An 18888-nucleotide genomic window follows, 5' to 3' on the forward strand; every position below is an offset into this window, starting at 1 on the left:
CTCTCCCGTGGAATGAAGCAGATTGACTGCTGTCCCTGAAACTGGGGACCTCAAGAGAAGGCTGACATGGGTCATTCACTCAACCTTTCTTGCTGAAGTCAGTGGCGAATGCCTCAGCTTTATCTTTTGCATTGATGTGCTGGACTCCATTATCAAGACAGTGGGAGTATTGGAGGAGCCTGTTTCTACTATTAATTGTTCAGTTATCAACCACTGTTCATGACTGGATGTGTCTAAACCACACAACTTTGATTTGATCCAATATTTGTGGGGTTGCTAACATGCTGTTTAGCATGTCTAGATTCTAAGACTACAAGACTATAAGAAATAGGAACAGTTATAGGCCGATCAGCCCCTCGAACTGGTCCACCATTAGTTGCCATTTAGTTGCTGTGCTCCCACTGGTTGGGAACCTCTTGTGTTGTCGGAGGGTAGTTTTATGGTATTATTGCTGGCCCAGTATCTCCGCCGTCATGTGGTCAAGTCCCATTGGGGGTCAGCCTGGATTCAGTGGAGGCACTCCTGAATCTAGGTATGAACAGTGAGGATTCAAATTCCACTCCTCAGACCAGAAGCTGTACTAGCACCTTTTTAGTGTGGTGTGAGAGTGCTCCACTGTCAGAGACACTGCCTTACAGATGAGATGTTCTGCACTGCTTGCCCTGTTGGGTTGATGCCAAATATTATTTTGTCTGACTATATTGGAACAAGAGAAGGTGTTTTTAGCTTCACAAACCTTTCTGTCAATTAAAATAATAATCCCTAATCTTCCACCTAATTTCGCATATCTGCTTCCATCCCATGTCTGTAAAAATCATTTGGTAATAAAAAAGCTTTCATTCTCTGTTTGAAAATGAACAATTGATTAATTGTCATTAACAGAAGAGAATTTCAAACTTCTGCCACCCTTTCTCATGTGCCTCATTTCACTTCTGAAAATCTAGCTTTAATTTTTACACCATTCCCTCTATTTTGAGATTCCTTCTAACAGCAGGAATCAGTTCTGAAGAAGGGTCACTGGACCTGAAACATTAATTCTGCTTTCTGTCCAGAGATGCTGTCAGACCTTCTGAGATTTCCCAGCAATTTCTATTTATGTTTTTGATCTCCAACATCCACAGTTCTTTAGGGTTTTTTTTTTGTGGAGCAGGAATCAGTTATCTATTCCATCTGCCCCTCATAATAAACCAAGCTTTGTGCAAATCGTTCCCTATCTGAATTACAGGGTGTGCAACCCAGATTTTGTGTAAGTTAACTCGAAATTCTGGTGTTATTTTAGTAAACCTACAGTATGCCCCTTCCAAGACCAGCATATCATTTAGAACTTAGAACATAGAACTTTACAGTGCAGTACAGGCCCCTTGGCCCTCAGTGTTGTGCCAATCTATGGAAACAATCTGATGCCCATCTAACCTACACTATTCTATTCTCACCCATATGCCTATCCAATGACCATTTAAATGCCCTTAAAGTTGGCAAGTCTACTATTCTACACAATTCTATTCTCCACAATTTCTATTGTGTGGTGCCCCAGAACTGCTCACTGGCTCCATGTGTGGTTTAATGAGGGCTATACAAACTGAACATGACTTCTACCTTCTTTGTTTCCTGGTCCTTCAGCTACAAAAGCCAGAACTCGAGTGTTTTTGATCACTTTCTGCACCTGTTCATAACATAATAATAGTCCATATACTTGATTTTCTCTTCAGCTCCCCATTGTATCTCATACTTAATTATTGACAAAGCACTCTATTCCGTGCATTTTAGACTTAAAATGCCTCATTTGTCTGCAATAAAATTCATTTGTCCACAATTTTTGCCCTTTCACTCAATTTATCTTTTTTTTTTCATTTTATCCTTCCATTTCCATGACTTACAATGTCTTTTATCATTGTGTTACAACAGATTTGATGCATATCTTTTCAATCATATTTGAAGAAAAGAAGGGACTTCTGTTTTCTGGCCAAGAACTGTCCCTCAACCAAAGTCATGATAAACAGATTCCTTGAACATTATTTTACTGTTTCTTGAAAGTTTGCGGGCCTGTCTTGTGCCTCGACTGTACTAGATCAATGACTCACAGTTCCACACTCTGTAAAGTGCTTTGAACTAGCCTGAGGTCACAAATCTGTTGCCACTTAAACTCTTCAGTGTCAAAGAAGTTGTAGCACAAGATGATATTTCAGTGTCCTGTGCCCTTTGTGCTCCTCCCCACCCTGCCTGATGAATTTTTGATTGCAGCAGTTGTGCTAAGCAATGGCTAGATAATTCCGAATAAAGTAGCGAGATTGCAGCAATGACTCCTTGGCACATCCATTTACGCATTTAAGTGACAGGTTAAGGGAATTCAAGCCGAGATCTGACAATAGTAGTGGCAACTTCAATGGAGCACTCCTGGAATTATAAGCTCGCTCTCTTTTCTACAAAATCTGGTATGCCCTGTGAGAGTCCAATATATCGGGGGGTGGGGGGGGGGGGGGGGTGGAGAGGGCAAGGGATAGTTTTAGTTAAAAGAGTATAAATTATCTCTTGCTCTAAAACTTTCTCAGAAATTTTGCAATCCTTCAACTCTGCTCTGTTCTCCTCTGTCCCTTCAAACACTCTTGACTACACTTCTTCCAATTATCAAGATCCCATAGGCTGAACCTTGACTTATAAAATCAGGAGAGCTAGACTTGTGTCAGATTTTGATTTGATATGATTTATTGTAGTCACATGTAGTTACAGTGAAAAGCCTTGTTTTTGGAGCAGTACAGACAGATCATAACAAACAAGGATATAGAGTTCGAAGGGTGCTTAGACAAAGGTTACAGGGGTGTCGCTTTGCTCGCTGAGCTGTAGGTTTGATATCCAGATGTTTCATTACCTGGCTAGCCATCATCAGTGGCGACCTCCAAGTGAAGTGAAACTGTTGTCTCCTGCTTTCTATTTATATCTTTCTCCTGGATGTGGTTCCTGGGGTCTGTGGTGATGTCATTTCCTGTTCATTTTCTGAGGGGTTGATAGATGGTATCTAGATCTATGTGTTTGTTAATAGCGTTGTGATTGGAGTGCCAGGCATCTAGGAATTCTCTGGCATGTCTTTGCTTAGCCTGTCCCAGGATAGATGTGTTGTCCCTGTCGAATTAGTGTTTTTTTTTCATCCGTGTGTACAAAGCTTACAGGTTACACTACACAGGAAGTGTGCGAAGCAAGATCAACATGATTTGAAGTTAGAGAGTCTGTTTCAGTCTAATTTGGTAAATAGGGGATTCCTGACCCACCTTCTTACTGCTGTTATCTGTCCTCATTGCCTACTTTAAGCCTTCAATGTGGGTAAAATCAGAAGTGAGCAGCCTCTTCCTAACGACTAGTAGTTGGTAGCGAGCTATGTCATAGTTTAGGTTTGTGTTTGTTAGAGTTTCGAAGAAAGCGACGGGATCTATTGAGGTAGAGAATATGCAGAAGGAGATTGCCCCACAAGGAGAAACATCTGCTCTATGTCTACTTTGTCAATCTCAAATGAGAGATCATTATTTTAGGTCAGGGATAGCAGATTTAAAACAAATAAGGAGGAATTAACTCTCTCAAAGCATTGTTAATCTGTGGAGTTTACTTCCCCGGACCATAGTGAGCATTGGGACGCTGAATAAATTTAAGAAGGAGACAGACAGACAGACAGGTTTTTAATGGGTAGTGGGTTGAAGGGTTATGCAGAGTGGCAGGACGTGGAGTTGAAGCCGAGGTGAGATCAGCCCTGATCCTATGAAACAGCGGAGCAGGCATGAGGGGTTGAATGGCCTACTCCTGTTTTAATTTCTTATGTTCTTATTTTCTTATTGAACCTCTCGTTAGGAAGAGGCTGCTCACTTCTGATTTTACCCACATTGAAGGCTTAAAGTAGGCAATGAGGACAGTTTTGTGTATCAGAGAAATGTCTTCAAAGTAATGTTTGTGGACTAAGAGGAACAGGAATACTAGCCCAGACCGCTTTCCCAGCTGCCCTTTTGCCCCCTCTCCTGTTACACTATTTTCCACACACACAGGTCCATGAACGGACTACCCCATGACACAATACTGGAGAACTCCCTTTAGGTCCAAGGAGGAATGGTTAGACTCGAAACGAAAACTCTATCTCTTCCTCCATAGATGTTGCCAGATTAGCTGAGTTTCTCTAGCACTTACTGATTTGTATTTCAGATCTCTTTCAGTTGTTGAGTAAAGGATATCCCTCCCCAAGACTGTGGTTGTGAATAGATCTATTGATCCTGTAGCTCCCTTGCCTCTGGCCATGAAGTCTACAAAACAGGCTGAATCCAGAGCAAGGAACCTTTTGGGGTTAAAGCCTATGCACTTGACTCTGCCCTCTAAAGCTTTTTATTTAAACCTCCCTTTCTGAGGAAGCTTTAGTTTGTCCTTTCTGATATCTCCTTTCTTGACCTGTCATTGACTTTAGCTGATTTGCATGTGTCAGCTCTTGGTTCATTTTCCCGTGTTAAGATGCCACATTAAAACAACAGTTTATGTTATATCAAATTTTAGAATTCTTGTGCATCTATTTAGGATAATGTCGTAAACTGTTTAGATATTATATTCTATTTGTTTCAACTTTTCCATGCTCACCTGATTTTGTTTTTCAAACAAACAAATTTGACTCAATCCTCGTTTGTGAGAGCATTGGGGAATGTGAACAATTAACAGTCCATCCAGCTATAGGATGGGCTGTATAGCCACCTTTTGTACTGTGTGATGCAATGATAATTGGAGAGGTGGCTTGTGTGAGGAAGATCTTTCAAATTTTTCACCAAGACAGTGAACAGAAGAACTCTTCCTTGCTCCATAGTGCAATGAGGTGGATACTTTGTTGGAGACAAGTTACAAAGTGTAGGTATAACTCAAGTAGTCTGACCTTTTGTGGACTTATAGATTGAATCACAAGATTACCTGGCAGTTTGAATTATTTCTCATGATCAAGATAAAAGCCCCAAATCTGGAACTACTGCTAGAATCTTTCCTGGCAGCTAAATTCAGAGAAGGACAATTTCGAACATGAGAGAAATATTTTCAAAACATTCTGGTGGGTCAAGAGGAGCAAGAATATTTATCCCCAGCCCAGACTCCTGTCCCAGCTACCCCTTTTTGCCCCTCCCCTGCCATGTTCTACCTGTAATAACCCCCCCTCAAGGTTTACTTCAGGGACAAAAAAGATTAAACCCTTCTGGAAAGAAAAATGTATAACTTGCTGTCGAGTTCATTTGGTCTCTGTTTTTTCTTATTCTTTGTGTCAATGAATGCTGTGCACAGTTAGCTCTGCCTTGTGGATTAGAATGGCATATGTTCATGCCAAGAACTGTGAACAAGCCTTTAGCTGAGGACTGCAGTCCCACACAGAATTTGTATAATCCATCTATCCTTAGTACTAAAACAGTGAAGGTAATTTCACAAGCGATGGGCTTCAGCAGTATCTTACAAAGCTTACTGAGAATAACTGGAATCTCTGTAATAAGTAATGCATGTAGTGTAGGAGCTATGTCACTGGGCTAGTGATGTAATGTCCCAGATGAATAAACCTCGTGGTGGGGGATCAGGTCCCATCCTGAGAATTTGTGCTTAGTTTTTTGGTATCAGTAAAATGATCGAGTTTGAGGGATTGATGTAAAGGATTCAGTTGATTTACCTGAATGCTTTGATTCTTTCTTTACATGACCAAACAGAGGTGGGACTCTAGTTTCACCCTGCTGTCGTTCACCCTAATGGCCACTTCAGAGGCCTAACAGGCCACTTGGTTGCACCATTCCATATGAGCTGGAGCTTAATTGGTAGCATAACCTTGCCCTTTGAGGCATGAGATTGTGGTTTCCTGACCTGTTCTAGCGACTTCAGCACAAAGCTCTGGGCTGTCATAGTACTGAAGTAATGATTTATAGGAACATAGAAACAGAACATTCAACCTTGAGCCTGTCCCACCATTTCCTGAGATCATGGCTGACCTGTGCTCTAACTCCATATACCTGCCTTTGGCCCATAGCTCATTCCTGATGAAGGGCTTTTGCCTGAAACATTGATTTTCCTGCTCCTCGGATGCTGCCTGACCTACTGTGCTTTTCCAGCACCACCCTAATCCATATCCCTTAATACCTTTGCTGAACAAATAATGTATCTATCTCCGATTTAAAATTAACAACAGACCCAGCATCCACTGCTGTTTGTGGAAAAGAGTTCCAAACCTCTTCCACCCTTTGTGTGTAGAAGTGTTTCCTAACGTCTCTCCTGAAGAGCCTCGTCCTAACTGTCGGACAGTGCCCACTAACTTTAGACTCCTCAATCATGGAAACAGTTTATCGTGATCTACACTGTCGTTTCCTGTTAATATGTGGAAGACTTCGATCAGATCAAATTCAATTGAATCATTTATTGTCACGTGTATTTCACCTCAAGTATAGTGAAAAGTGTGTACCGTCCCCTTGCATAGGTGCCATTCACATTAACTTAAAACAAAATAAGAAATAAAGGAAGATAACTGAGAGAGGTCAATCTTTCCTTCTCCACTGCTGAAGTCCCAGCCTTTAACCTTCTAAATTCTGCAGAAACCAGGCTGTATTTGTGTAATCGCTCCTCACAACCTTGAAGCCTGGGTATCATCATTGTAGATCTATGTTGCACTCTCTCCAAGGCCAATATATCCTTCCTAAGGTGCCCAGATCTGATCATAGAACTTTCCATGGTGTACAACCAGGGCTTTGTATAACTGCAGCATAACTTCTGCATCTTTGTACTTCGATCTACGAGATATAAAGGCCAGCATCCCTTTAGCTTTCTTGATTATATTCAGCATTTGTTCGTGACATTTTAAAACCTCGTGCTGCTGAACCCCCAAGTCTCTTTGGATATCTACTGTATTTAAACTCCTGCCTTATCAAAAGTACCCTGGTCTATTCTCTTTTGGTCTAAAATCGAGAACCTCACATTTGTTTACATTGAACTCCATCTGCCACAGTTTTGCCCATTTATTCAGTCGATCAGTATCTCTTTGTAATGCTATGCTATCATCTACACTTTGTCTACAGTGCTGCCTAACTTGGTGTCATCATTGAATTTGAAAATATGATTTTCTATGCCATGTTATTAATAAACAGTGTGAATCGTTGAGGACCCAGCACAGATCCCTGAGAGACACGGTTGGTCACATTTGGCCGGTTTGAGTGTTTACCTATTATCCCTATGCACTGTCACCTACCACTCAACCATTTTCCCAACCATGTCAGTAATTTGCCCTCAATTCTGCGTGATTCCACCTTAGTTTACAATCTCTTATGTGGAACATAATCAAATGCATTGTGGAATCCATATCTACAACGTCTGTAGACTTCCCTGTCCACTATCTTTTAGTCACACCTTTAAAAAAAATTAATGACCTTTGTCAGGCATGAAGAATAGAAGTATGGACTGTTTTCAGAAGTCTTCAGAAGAAAATTCAGAAGTCTGAAGTGCAAAGAGATTTGGAAGTTCTCATCCAGAATTCTCTCAAGGAAACTTGCAGATTGAGTCAGTAATTAGGAAGGCAAATGCAATATTGGCATATATTTTGAGAGGACTTGAATATAAAAGCAGGGGTGTACTTTTGAGGTTCCTTAAGGCTCTGGTCAGAATATTGTGTGTGGTTTTGGGCCCCACATCTCAGGAAGGATGCACTGGCCCTGGAGAAAGTTCAAAGGAGATTTGCGAGAATGGTCCCAGGAATGAAAAGCTAAAACATGAGGAATGTTGAAGACTCAGGACCAAAACTTAATGGAGTTTAGAAGGATAAGGGTGGATCTAGTTAAAACTTACAGAATACTGAACAGCCTGGACAGTGTTGATGTTGGGAAGATGTTTCCTTTGGTAGGACAAACTTGGATCCAAAGGCACAGCCTTAGGAGGAAAGGGAAGACCTTTTAGAACGGAGATAAGGAGAAACTTCTTCAGCCCGAGAGTGGGGAATCTAGGAATTCACTGCCACAGAAGGCTGTGAAGGCCAGGTCATTGAGTATATTTAAGACAGATATAGATAAGTTCTTGATTGTAAAGGAAATCAAGGGATTTGGGGAGAAAACGGGAGAATGGGATTGAGAAACTTAACAGCCATGATTGAATAGCGGAGCAGACTCGAAGGAGCAGAAATTAGGCCATTTAATCCAATGTCTTATGGTCTTATGGAATCCATGCTGCCTGTCCCTGATTAACTGAAAATTTGTAAGGTATTCTGTTACCCCATCCCTGAGTGTTGACTCCAGCAGTTTCCCCACCACAGGTGTTGGGCTAACTGATCTGTTGTTCCCTGGTTTTCTTCTTTCGCCCTTCTTAAAAAAGAGTCATCGAGTCTTCCAGCACAGAAATAGACCCGTCAGTCCAACTAGTCCATGCCAAGCACAATCCCAAACTAAACTAGTCTCACATGCCTGCTCCTGGCCAATATCCCTCCAAACCATTCCTATTCATGTACTTTTCTAAGTGTCTTTTAAGCTTTGTAATTGTACCCACATCCACCAATTTCTCAGGAAGTTCATTCCACATGTGAACCACCCTCTGTGTAAAAAAAAAAAATGCTCCTCATGTCTTTTGTAAATCTTTCTCCTCTCACCTTAAAAATATGCCTCCTGGTCTTGCAATCCCCCATCCCAGGGAAAAGACCCCATCTATACCTGTTATGTTTTTGTAGACCACTATAAGGTCACCTCTTAACCTTCTATACTCCAGTGAAAGAAGTCCCATCCTATCCAGCCTTTCTTTCTAACTCAAAACTTCCATTCTTCACAACACCCTGGCCAATCTCTTCTGAAACTTCTCCATCTTAATAATATCCTTTCTGTAAAATGTGCAATTTTCCAATCCAGAGGGACTACTGCTGTATCTAGGGAACTATGAAAGTGTTAGTTCAGGTGTCCACAGAGTACTCCCCCTACTCCCATTAACATTGGTGATGGAAACAATTTTTGCCATTTGGGCCTAACTGAAGAAGAAATAATTCTACCATCGAATAGCCTATCCCTGTTTCTTAATTCACAATTCATTTTCCAGTTCTTGTTCTTTGGTCTGGTAGGGTTCAGCCCAAGATTCTTTTAAAATGCAATGAAGGTTTCCTTTATTCTTTCTTGGGAGGGTAGGTGTTGCTGGCTAGGCCAACATTTATTACCCAAAATGCAGTTAGGAGTCAACCACATTTGCTGTGGTTTGGAGTCACATGTTGACCAGACTAGGTAAGGATGACAGATCTCTTTCCCTAAAGGACATTAGTGAACGAGATGGCTCAAATCAAAGGAAATTATCATGGGTGCTGGAAATCTGAAACAAGAACCGAGAATCCCGGAGAAACTCCACAGGTCTGGCAGCCTCTGTGGAAAGAGAGCAGGGTCAACGTTTCAGGTCTGGTGACCATTCATCATAAGAGTGTGTTCTGAAGAACGGTACCTGAACTTGCAACGTTATCTCTGCTTTCCCTCCACAAATGTTGCCAGACCTGCTGAGTTTCTCCAACAATTTCTGTTTATGTTGCAGATTTACAGCGTGTGCAGTTTATTGTTTTCTTTTCCTGATCCTTTCTCACATTGCCACTTGTCGGAGGGTTACATCCACAAACTGACTGTAGTGTTTCCTGCATTGCAAACATGACTACACCATAAAGGCATTTGGGGATATCCAGAAGTTGTGAAAGGTGCTATATAAATGTGTATCTTTTTTAAACCATTCACAAAGGACACTCACCACCACAAATCATTGAATCAAGGGTGGCATGATGGCTCAGTGGTTAACACTGTTGCTTCACAGCACCGGTGACTCAGGTCTGATTCCAGCTTTGGGTGACTATCTGTGTGGAGTTTGCACACTCTCCTTGTGTTTGCGTGGGTTTCTACCAAGTACTCCAGTTTGCTCCCACAGTGCAAAGATGTGCAGGTTATGTGGATTGGCCATTATAAATTGACCATAATGTGTTAACCATGGGGAATGAGGGTTAGGGGTTGGGTCTGGGTGGGATGCTCTTTGGATGATCAGTGTGGACTCGATGGGCCAAATGGCCTGTTTCCATGCTGTAGGGATTCAATGAAATGAGAAATGTTAGCTTTGCCAGCAATATCTAAATTTTGCAAATCAATTAAACGAAATATACTTTTGAAAGCTTTTATCAGAATGATGCAAATTATAATTTTCCTTTTCATTGATTTTAATTCTCTTTTCAAACCTAAAAGTGAAACTTCAAGTCCTGGAAAGCTGCAATGGATTGTCATTTTGAGGTTATTCCAATTGCAAGGTTATTGACCTGAAATTGTACTTTCCTTTATCACAGGGGAGAAAGTGAGGACTGCAGATGCTGGAGATCAGAGCTGAAAATGTGTTGTTGGAAAAGCGCAGCAGGTCAGGCAGCATCCAAGGAGCAGGAGAATCGACGTTTCGGGCATGATTCCTGAAGAAGGGCTCATGCCCGAAACGTCGATTCTCCTGCTCCTTGGATGTTGCCTGACCTGCTGCGCATTTTCAGCTCTTCCCTTTATCTCACCAAAGCTGCTGCCAGACCTGATGAGAATGTTTTTTTTTTATTCATTCATGAGATGTGGGCATTACTGGTTGGGCCAGCATTTATTGTCCATCCCTAATTGTCCTGGATTAGATGATGGTGACCTGCCGCCTTGAGGGTGTCGCGGGGAGAGAGTTCCAGGATTTTGAGTAACACTGTAAGAGCAGTGATATACCTGTATTTCCAAATCAGGATAGTGAATGGCTTGGAGGGGAACTTGCAGGTGATGATGTGAGTTGCTGCAGTGAATCTTATTGGTGACACTGCTGTCACTATGCATCAGTGATGGAGGGAGTGAAAGTTAGAGGTGGTGGATAGAGTGTCAATGAAGCATATCTAGCATTCTTTTGTTCCAATTTCAGATTTCCAGTTTCTGCAGTATATTGGTTTAGTTTAGCTTTTTTGATTTTGGTCCTAGCTCTGCTGTCTCTTAACTGACAGCTGAAGATGAATGAGGACAATATTCTTTTATAAAGAAGGGTTTGACATATTTCAGTTTGGAAAAGGCTTCAGGTTGCTTTCTTCTTTCATATTTTGAAAGAAATGAGATGGCACTTGAAACCTGTGGAAGTGATTTACTCAAAAGTTTTAACCCAATGAAAGTCTCAAAGTTGTGAAAGAATCCTATCATCTACTCACCTACAGGCTGGGTAAAGGATGATAGTTGTGAAAAACGTACAGAGTTTTAAGATGGATTGATTGAAAAGATGACACCTCCATACTGAACACCACAATTGAAATGCTAGAAGAAGCATTTGCCCTGTCATTCACTTGTTCAGGTGGAATATTGATGACTCAATCATGTATTGTTATAAGGTATTTTGTTTGAATCTTTTGCTGACTTTTGAACTGAGCAAAATATATGTCCTCTTTTCCACAGGATTTATGAACGTATCATTGATCCTCCGCAGACCAATCTCAAACCAGGAATCGGTTTATGGCTTGGTCAACGAAGCAGTAGACATGGACTGTTTAAGGTAAGCAATAGGATCCATACTCATTTATTTGAGCCGTACAGCTAACTTATAGTGGGATTCTGCAGTCTATTTACACACTTCAATTACAATACAGAGCAAAGATGTATTAAAATACCAGTATTACCCTGTTGAGTTCTTGATAGCTAGTTGATTAAAGCTATGGTTGTTCCACGTCATAATATTTCATGGCAATTATTACAAATATTCCTGTGACTGTTCTCTCGGTTTAACACTCTGTTTACCATTTGGATAATCAACAGAAATACTATTATCCAAAATAATGTAATTGCAAATTGTGAAATGAGTTCTGGAACAGAAACAATTTATCTGGTGTCATTACATTTTCCTGTGTTTTGCAGCAGCGAGACAGTTGGGAAATTATTTATTTTCAGTATTGTGCAATTGCTTACCCATGTCTCTCATAAACTTGGTGCACTCAAAAATAGAAAATGCTAATGAGTTGGGGGAGGCAGTGTGGGAAGTGTGCACACTCCTGCTAAAGATTACTGTTGGTGAGAAAGCATGTTGGTTTGATCTTGCACCTCAGCGCTGTTTCATCAGCAACTGGGCGTGAGCCGTCTGGATGTGGCACCACTGACTTAACAATAGGAGCATCTTAGAAATGTGCAACAGGACTGCAGGTTCTGTCTGAGTCATTTCAAAATTGCTGTTTAACTAAACTGAAAAACCAGTTGCAAGTAAGTGCTTTAGCATAAGTACCACATAGAGATTTTTTTTTAATAATCAAAGAATCCCTATAGTGTGGAAGCATGCCATTCAGCCAATAGAGTCCACACCAATCCTCTGAAGAACATTCCACCCAGACCCCATCCCATCCCTGTAACCCTGCATTTCCCATGGCCAATCCACCTAACCCACACATCCCCTGGACATTATGGGTAATTTAGCATGGCCAATCTACCTAACCTACACATCTTTGGCCTGTGGGAGGAAACCGGAGCACCCAGAGGAAACGCATGCAGATATATGAACAATGTGGAAACTCCACACAGACAGTCACCTGAGGATGGAATTGAACCCAGGTGCCTGTATCTGTGAGGCAGCAGTGCTAACCATTGTGCCACCCTAACGAAAGATCCTTTTTCAAAAATACACTCCAGGGATGTGGGCATCCCTGGCTGGACCAGCATTTGTTGCCCATCCCTAATTGCCCTCAAGAAAGTGGTGATGTCGTCTTCAATTGCTGCATTTCATTTTGTGTAGGTAGACCCATAATGCTGTGAAGAGGGTAGCTCTGGTATTTATGGGCGACACGGTGGCACAGTGGTTAGCACTGCTGCCTCACAGCACCAGGGTCCCAGGTTCAGTTCCACCCTTGGGCAACTGTCTGTGTGGAGTATGCACATTCTCCCAGTGTCTGCATGGGTTTCCTTTGGGTGCTCTGGTTTCCTCCCACAATCCAAAGATGTGCAGGTTAGGTGAATTGGCCATGCTAAATTGTCCATAGTGTTAGGTGCATTAGTCAGGGGTAAATATAGGGTAGTGGACTGGGTCTGGGTGGGTTAGTCTTCGGACGGTCAGTGTGGACTGGTTGGGCCGAAGGGCCTGTTTCCGCACTGTAGGGAATCTAACCTAATCTAACCCATACCAAAAACTGCAGGTTCTGTCTGAGTCATTTCAAAATTGCTGTTTAACTAAACTGAAAAACCAGTTGCAAGTAAGTGCTTTAGCATAAGTACCACATAGAGATTTTTTTTTAATAATCAAAGAATCCCTATAGTGTGGAAGCATGCCATTCAGCCAATAGAGTCCACACCAATCCTCTGAAGAACATTCCACCCAGACCCCATCCCATCCCTGTAACCCTGCATTTCCCATGGCCAATCCACCTAACCCACACATCCCCTGGACATTATGGGTAATTTAGCATGGCCAATCTACCTAACCTACACATCTTTGGCCTGTGGGAGGAAACCGGAGCACCCAGAGGAAACGCATGCAGATATATGAACAATGTGGAAACTCCACACAGACAGTCACCTGAGGATGGAATTGAACCCAGGTGCCTGTATCTGTGAGGCAGCAGTGCTAACCATTGTGCCACCCTAACGAAAGATCCTTTTTCAAAAATACACTCCAGGGATGTGGGCATCCCTGGCTGGACCAGCATTTGTTGCCCATCCCTAATTGCCCTCAAGAAAGTGGTGATGTCGTCTTCAATTGCTGCATTTCATTTTGTGTAGGTAGACCCATAATGCTGTGAAGAGGGTAGCTCTGGTATTTATGGGCGACACGGTGGCACAGTGGTTAGCACTGCTGCCTCACAGCACCAGGGTCCCAGGTTCAGTTCCACCCTTGGGCAACTGTCTGTGTGGAGTATGCACATTCTCCCAGTGTCTGCATGGGTTTCCTTTGGGTGCTCTGGTTTCCTCCCACAATCCAAAGATGTGCAGGTTAGGTGAATTGGCCATGCTAAATTGTCCATAGTGTTAGGTGCATTAGTCAGGGGTAAATATAGGGTAGTGGACTGGGTCTGGGTGGGTTAGTCTTCGGACGGTCAGTGTGGACTGGTTGGGCCGAAGGGCCTGTTTCCGCACTGTAGGGAATCTAACCTAATCTAACCCATACCAAAAACTTTCATGTACTTATCCTTACCAAAAACTTTTATGTACTTACCCCACACTCTGGGTTCCAGCTCTAATCTAGTTTTATACCCAGTGACTGTAAAGGAACGGTGATGTATTTCCAAGTCAGGATGGTGAGTAGCTTGGATGGGAACTTGCAGATGTTGGTGTTCCCATGTATCTGCTGTCCTTGTCCTTCTAGATGGTCATGGGTATGAAAGGTGCTATCCAAACAGCCTTGGAAAATTAGTACATCTTGTAGTTGGTACATACGGCTGCTACTGAACAGGTAGCTTGACTTAGTCTCTGAAACACTATTTATAAAGTTTTTGAATTAATCATATTTCTGCCCTCTTTGCCATTTGGATACTGCTTTTGCTTTTCACTGCTGTGAGGCAGTGTGTCCATGACAACCAGCCTTGCTGAGGAAGATGTGATTCTGTTGCAAATCTTACAAGTTTCTGCTTGCATCATTGAATGACTGCTTAACCTACAAAGTAATTCTGGAGTGGGGTTCATCACATTTTCTCTTATTTTCTTTCATTATTCATGTCGACATGGATGTCGCGAACTATTTATTGCCCATTCCTAATTGCCTTTGATAAGGAGGTTGTTTGCATTCACAGAATCCCTATACTGTGGAAACAGGCCATTCGGCCCAACAAGTCCGCACTTACCTCCAAAGGATAAGAGTAAAAATTCCTGATGAAGAGCTTATGCTTTAAACATCCATTCTCCTGCTCCTTGGATGCTGCCTGACCTGCTGTGCTTTTCCAGCACCACACTCTCAACTCTGATCTCCAATCCACACTTTCCCCTCCAAAGAGTAACCCACGCAGACCCATTCCTCTACCAAATCACTCTACATTTATCCCTGACTAAACCTACACATCCCTGAACACTATCGGCAATTTAGCATGGCTAATCCACCTAACCTGCACATCTTTGGATTGTGGGAGGAAACTGGAGCACCCGGAGGAAATTCACACAGACACAGGGAGAACGTGCAAACTCCACACACACCCGAGGCTGGATTCGAACCTAGGTCCCTGGCACTATGAGGTAGCAGTGCTAACCACTGAGCCACCGTGCCACCCGAACCGTAATTAGAATAGTCTGAAAGTGATTGATCATTAGGGATTGGTTAATTCTGTGTATTATTTTATTTGAAGCACATTGAAGGTTGTGAAGCACGCATCGTACAAAACCAACTACTTTCTGTGTGAGCGGCTTACAGACCCACAGGCAGAGTCACAGCATGGTGTACATATGGCACATATCACCCTTTTAAAGGGTGGGTACACGTACAACAGTCCAATGGTGCAGGTACATCCACAGTGCTATTAGCTTCAGGACCTTTACCTAGCAACTGTGAAGTATCTGTGAAAATAATTCCAAATTGTGAGTTTTGAAGAGGAACTTGTATGTGGCATTCCCACATTTTTTGCTGCCCATGTCCTTTTTAAGTGCAGAAGTCACAAGATACCAGGTTATGGTCCAACTGGTTTACTTTAAATCACAAGCTTTCGGATCACTGCTCCTTCGTCAGGTTCAAATAAACCTGTTGGATTATAACCTGGTGTCCTGTGACTTCTGATTTTTTCCACTCCAGTCCAACACCGGCACCTCCATAGCTTGTCCTTTTTAGACTGAGTCATGGATTTGAAAGGGATTGTTGAAGGGGTCTTGGTGAATTGTTGCTTTGTGTCTTGTAGATGGTACCCAATGCTCTCCATTGATGTTGGAGGGAGTAAATGTTGAAGATTTTCAGTCTGGTTGGCTGCTTTCCCTTGGACAGTATTGTGCTTCTTCACTTTTGTTGAAACACAGAAACAGAGATAGGCTATTCAGCCCCTCGAACATGCTCTATCATTCAAGGTCATAGCTGATTATTTACATCCTATGTAGCCCCACACAATCTTTGTATCTCTGATCTCATCAGCCAATAAAAAATCATTCTCACTTTTTCTCCTTTATGCACTTAGGCATCTTCCCAGTCTTTGATTTTATCATGGGATGTGAGTGGTACTGACAAGGATAACATTTTGTTATCCATCCTTAACAGCCCTTGATGAGGGTGGCAGTTAAGAGGCAGCCACGCCTCTGTGGGTATGGAATCACATGTAGGCCAGCCCAGGTAAAAACAAACAATTTCTTCCTTTTTTCCAAGGGCATTGGTGACCTTGCATTTTTTACAACAATTGATGGTAGTTTCATGATAGTCACTGTCACTAGCTTTCAATTTCAGAGTTTTATGAATTGAATTTAAATTTCACCAGTTGCCAGTATGGGATTTGAACCCGTGTTCTCAGAGCATTAGCCTGGGCCATTGGATGATGAGCCCAGAGAAATTAGCATTATGCCACTGACTCTAAATTAATTGCTTGAACTACCCCACGAGATAATGGATTTTTGTGAAACCACTTCAATGTTAGTCCCTACTCTTGACTTGAATCCATTATGATGTGAAATTGTACAACATATATGTATGTTGATAAATTTGAAAAAAAATTGAAAATGTTACCAGGTGCTGCCAACTTTCTTTGCTTCGTTTTTGTTGGTACAGACAACCATGTGTTAGTTTCAAATCCAGTTATCTTCATTGGCACTTAGCCAACTCTGTTCATATTTTGAAGAAACATGGACTGGCTATTGTAAGAGCTGTCTGAAAATGTCAACTATTCAATGAATAGCTGCTTTAAGAAAAGGCTTCAGAGCCCAAATGAAGAATAAGCGACAAAATGTGATAAATTATCGCACTACCAAGTGGTGACCCAGTGATGCAGGCTTGACAATTGCTGGTTCTTCAATCAAACAGAAAGTTGTCTTTTGTCATCTTAATGTTGATTGTTCTACTATGTTATCCATGGAATTTGAACCTCTTGAAGCTCAAGAGGGTTGAGAGAGCACATGAAGAGGCCATTCAGCCTCTCGAACCTGTTCTGCCTTTCAATGAGATTAAACATGATCTGACTCTTGCATCCATTTACCACAATTTTATTATCTTGTGCTTTTGACTTAAAGTTTCCTGACCTGGAGGCGAAGAGGTAAATGTAGTGGTAATGTTACTGGGCTACTAATCCAGAATGCTAGGCTTAATGTTCTGGGGATGTCGGGCCAATGCCTATGGTAGTTGGTGTAATTGGCATTCAATACAAATGCAATTTAATCATGACCATGCAACTACTGTTAATTGTTGTAAAAACCCATCTGGCTCACAAAGACCCATTAGAGGAGTGAAGTCCTGGCCTGGAAACTCCAGATCTACAGCAACATAGTTGACTCTATACTGCCCTTTGAGCAACCAGCGTTGAACAATAAAAGTTGGCCCAGACAGTGATTTTCACATCCTGTGAACAAATGAAGAAGAGCATAAATACACCCATTCCTCTTTTCTTTCACTCTAGTTTCAGTGTCTTAGCTTTGTATAGGGGTTCCGATGTTCCCATGAGATTCCCTGCAGTAACTTTAAAATTCATGTCCCCTTTGTGTTCCACTCTCTCGCCAGAGGAAGTTGTTTCTCTATTCACCTTATGAAATCTTTTCATTCATCCCTCAGTCTTCTGTCCTTAAGAGAATACAAATCTTGTCAATGCAACTGATTCTCAAATCCTGTGGTCCTAGTATTGATCTGGCGATCCTGCACCAGCTCTGTCTCTGTCAGTACCTCCCTCCTGAGGTGCAGTGCTCAGACCTGAATGCAATCACCTAAATCAAATCCGACTGGATCTTTGTCCAAATGCATGAGAGGAGTGAAAGAGTTGGGAATCCGGAGGGGAACCAACTGCAAGCTGTTATTGATCATTATGGCAAGACACTTTTTTTTTAAATTATGGAAATGTGGTGTACATCAATGAGGTTGAATTTAATGGTGACAAATGGTAGGCGGTATGGTAGAGGACAGTTGATAGCCTCTGAATCATGTTGGGAATGGCGATCAGGCAGTAAAATGCTTGTAAAGGGGACTTTCTTCTCTTTAGGGAATTTGTACAGTAACGTTAGCTTAGTCCCAGAGTACCAGGGCTACTCTCTCAGAGAGAGACACCTGGTGATGCATTAAACGTAAGGCTCACTACGCCTCAGAAGGCAGGACCTTTATGGTACCTCTGCTGGAATATGCCAAACAGACAAGGCGACAAAACTACACCACGTACATGCACACCAAGAACAAAAAACTGGAGAAGCTTGGCATTCTCACCAATAGTAGCAAAGCCCGCCCTGGAACCACAGCAGACAACATTATCACTGCGGGGAAGTCTATTGGCAACTTATCGGACCACTCCCTTCGACCGGAAGAGATTGAAGTCCTGAGTAGGGGTCTCAAGTTCTGCCCCACCACCAAAATGGACCCGTTGGTTCTGGCAGCAGACACAGAGGAGTTCATCAGACGAATGAGACTCCGGGAATTCTTTCAAGGTGCCGGCAGTGATCCCACTGATGAACTGGAACAGTCATCACAAGGATCTGTAGAGGAGCGACCAAAGAAGGTGTCAACATGGACCCCACCGGACGGCCACTGCCCTGGGCTTGACATGGATGCTGAAACTGTCAGGAAATATATAAATGCCAGATTCATCAGCCGCACCCACAAGGTAAAGCAAAACATCACCCATTCACAACACAATGCCATCCAGGCTCTCAAAACCAATCACAACATTGTCATCAAACCAGCAGATAAAGGAGGAGCCACTGTCATTCAGAATAGAACACATTACTGTAAGGAAGTGTACCGACATCTGAACAACCAGGAACACTACAAGCAGCTACCAGCTGATCCGACTAAAGAACCCACCCGAGA

General features: G+C 42.3%; 1 protein-coding gene across 6 annotated transcripts in view; it reads left to right on the forward strand.

The window, feature by feature from the left end:
- Positions 1–18888, forward strand: part of LOC122557625 (protein kinase C-binding protein NELL1-like) — a 1008016-nt gene that overhangs the window by 52461 nt on the left and 936667 nt on the right. For all 6 annotated transcript variants that reach the window (XM_087996275.1, XM_087996277.1, XM_087996278.1 and 3 more), the window contains exon 5: positions 11409–11505. In XM_087996275.1, the coding sequence (XP_087852401.1) occupies positions 11409–11505 (97 nt within the window). The remainder of the gene's footprint in view (positions 1–11408; positions 11506–18888) is intronic.

This window comes from Chiloscyllium plagiosum, unplaced genomic scaffold, assembly GCF_037043375.1.
Source record: "Chiloscyllium plagiosum isolate Xiang-an unplaced genomic scaffold, Cpla_swu_hap1 HiC_scaffold_18, whole genome shotgun sequence".
NCBI classification, from domain to species: domain Eukaryota; kingdom Metazoa; phylum Chordata; class Chondrichthyes; order Orectolobiformes; family Hemiscylliidae; genus Chiloscyllium; species Chiloscyllium plagiosum.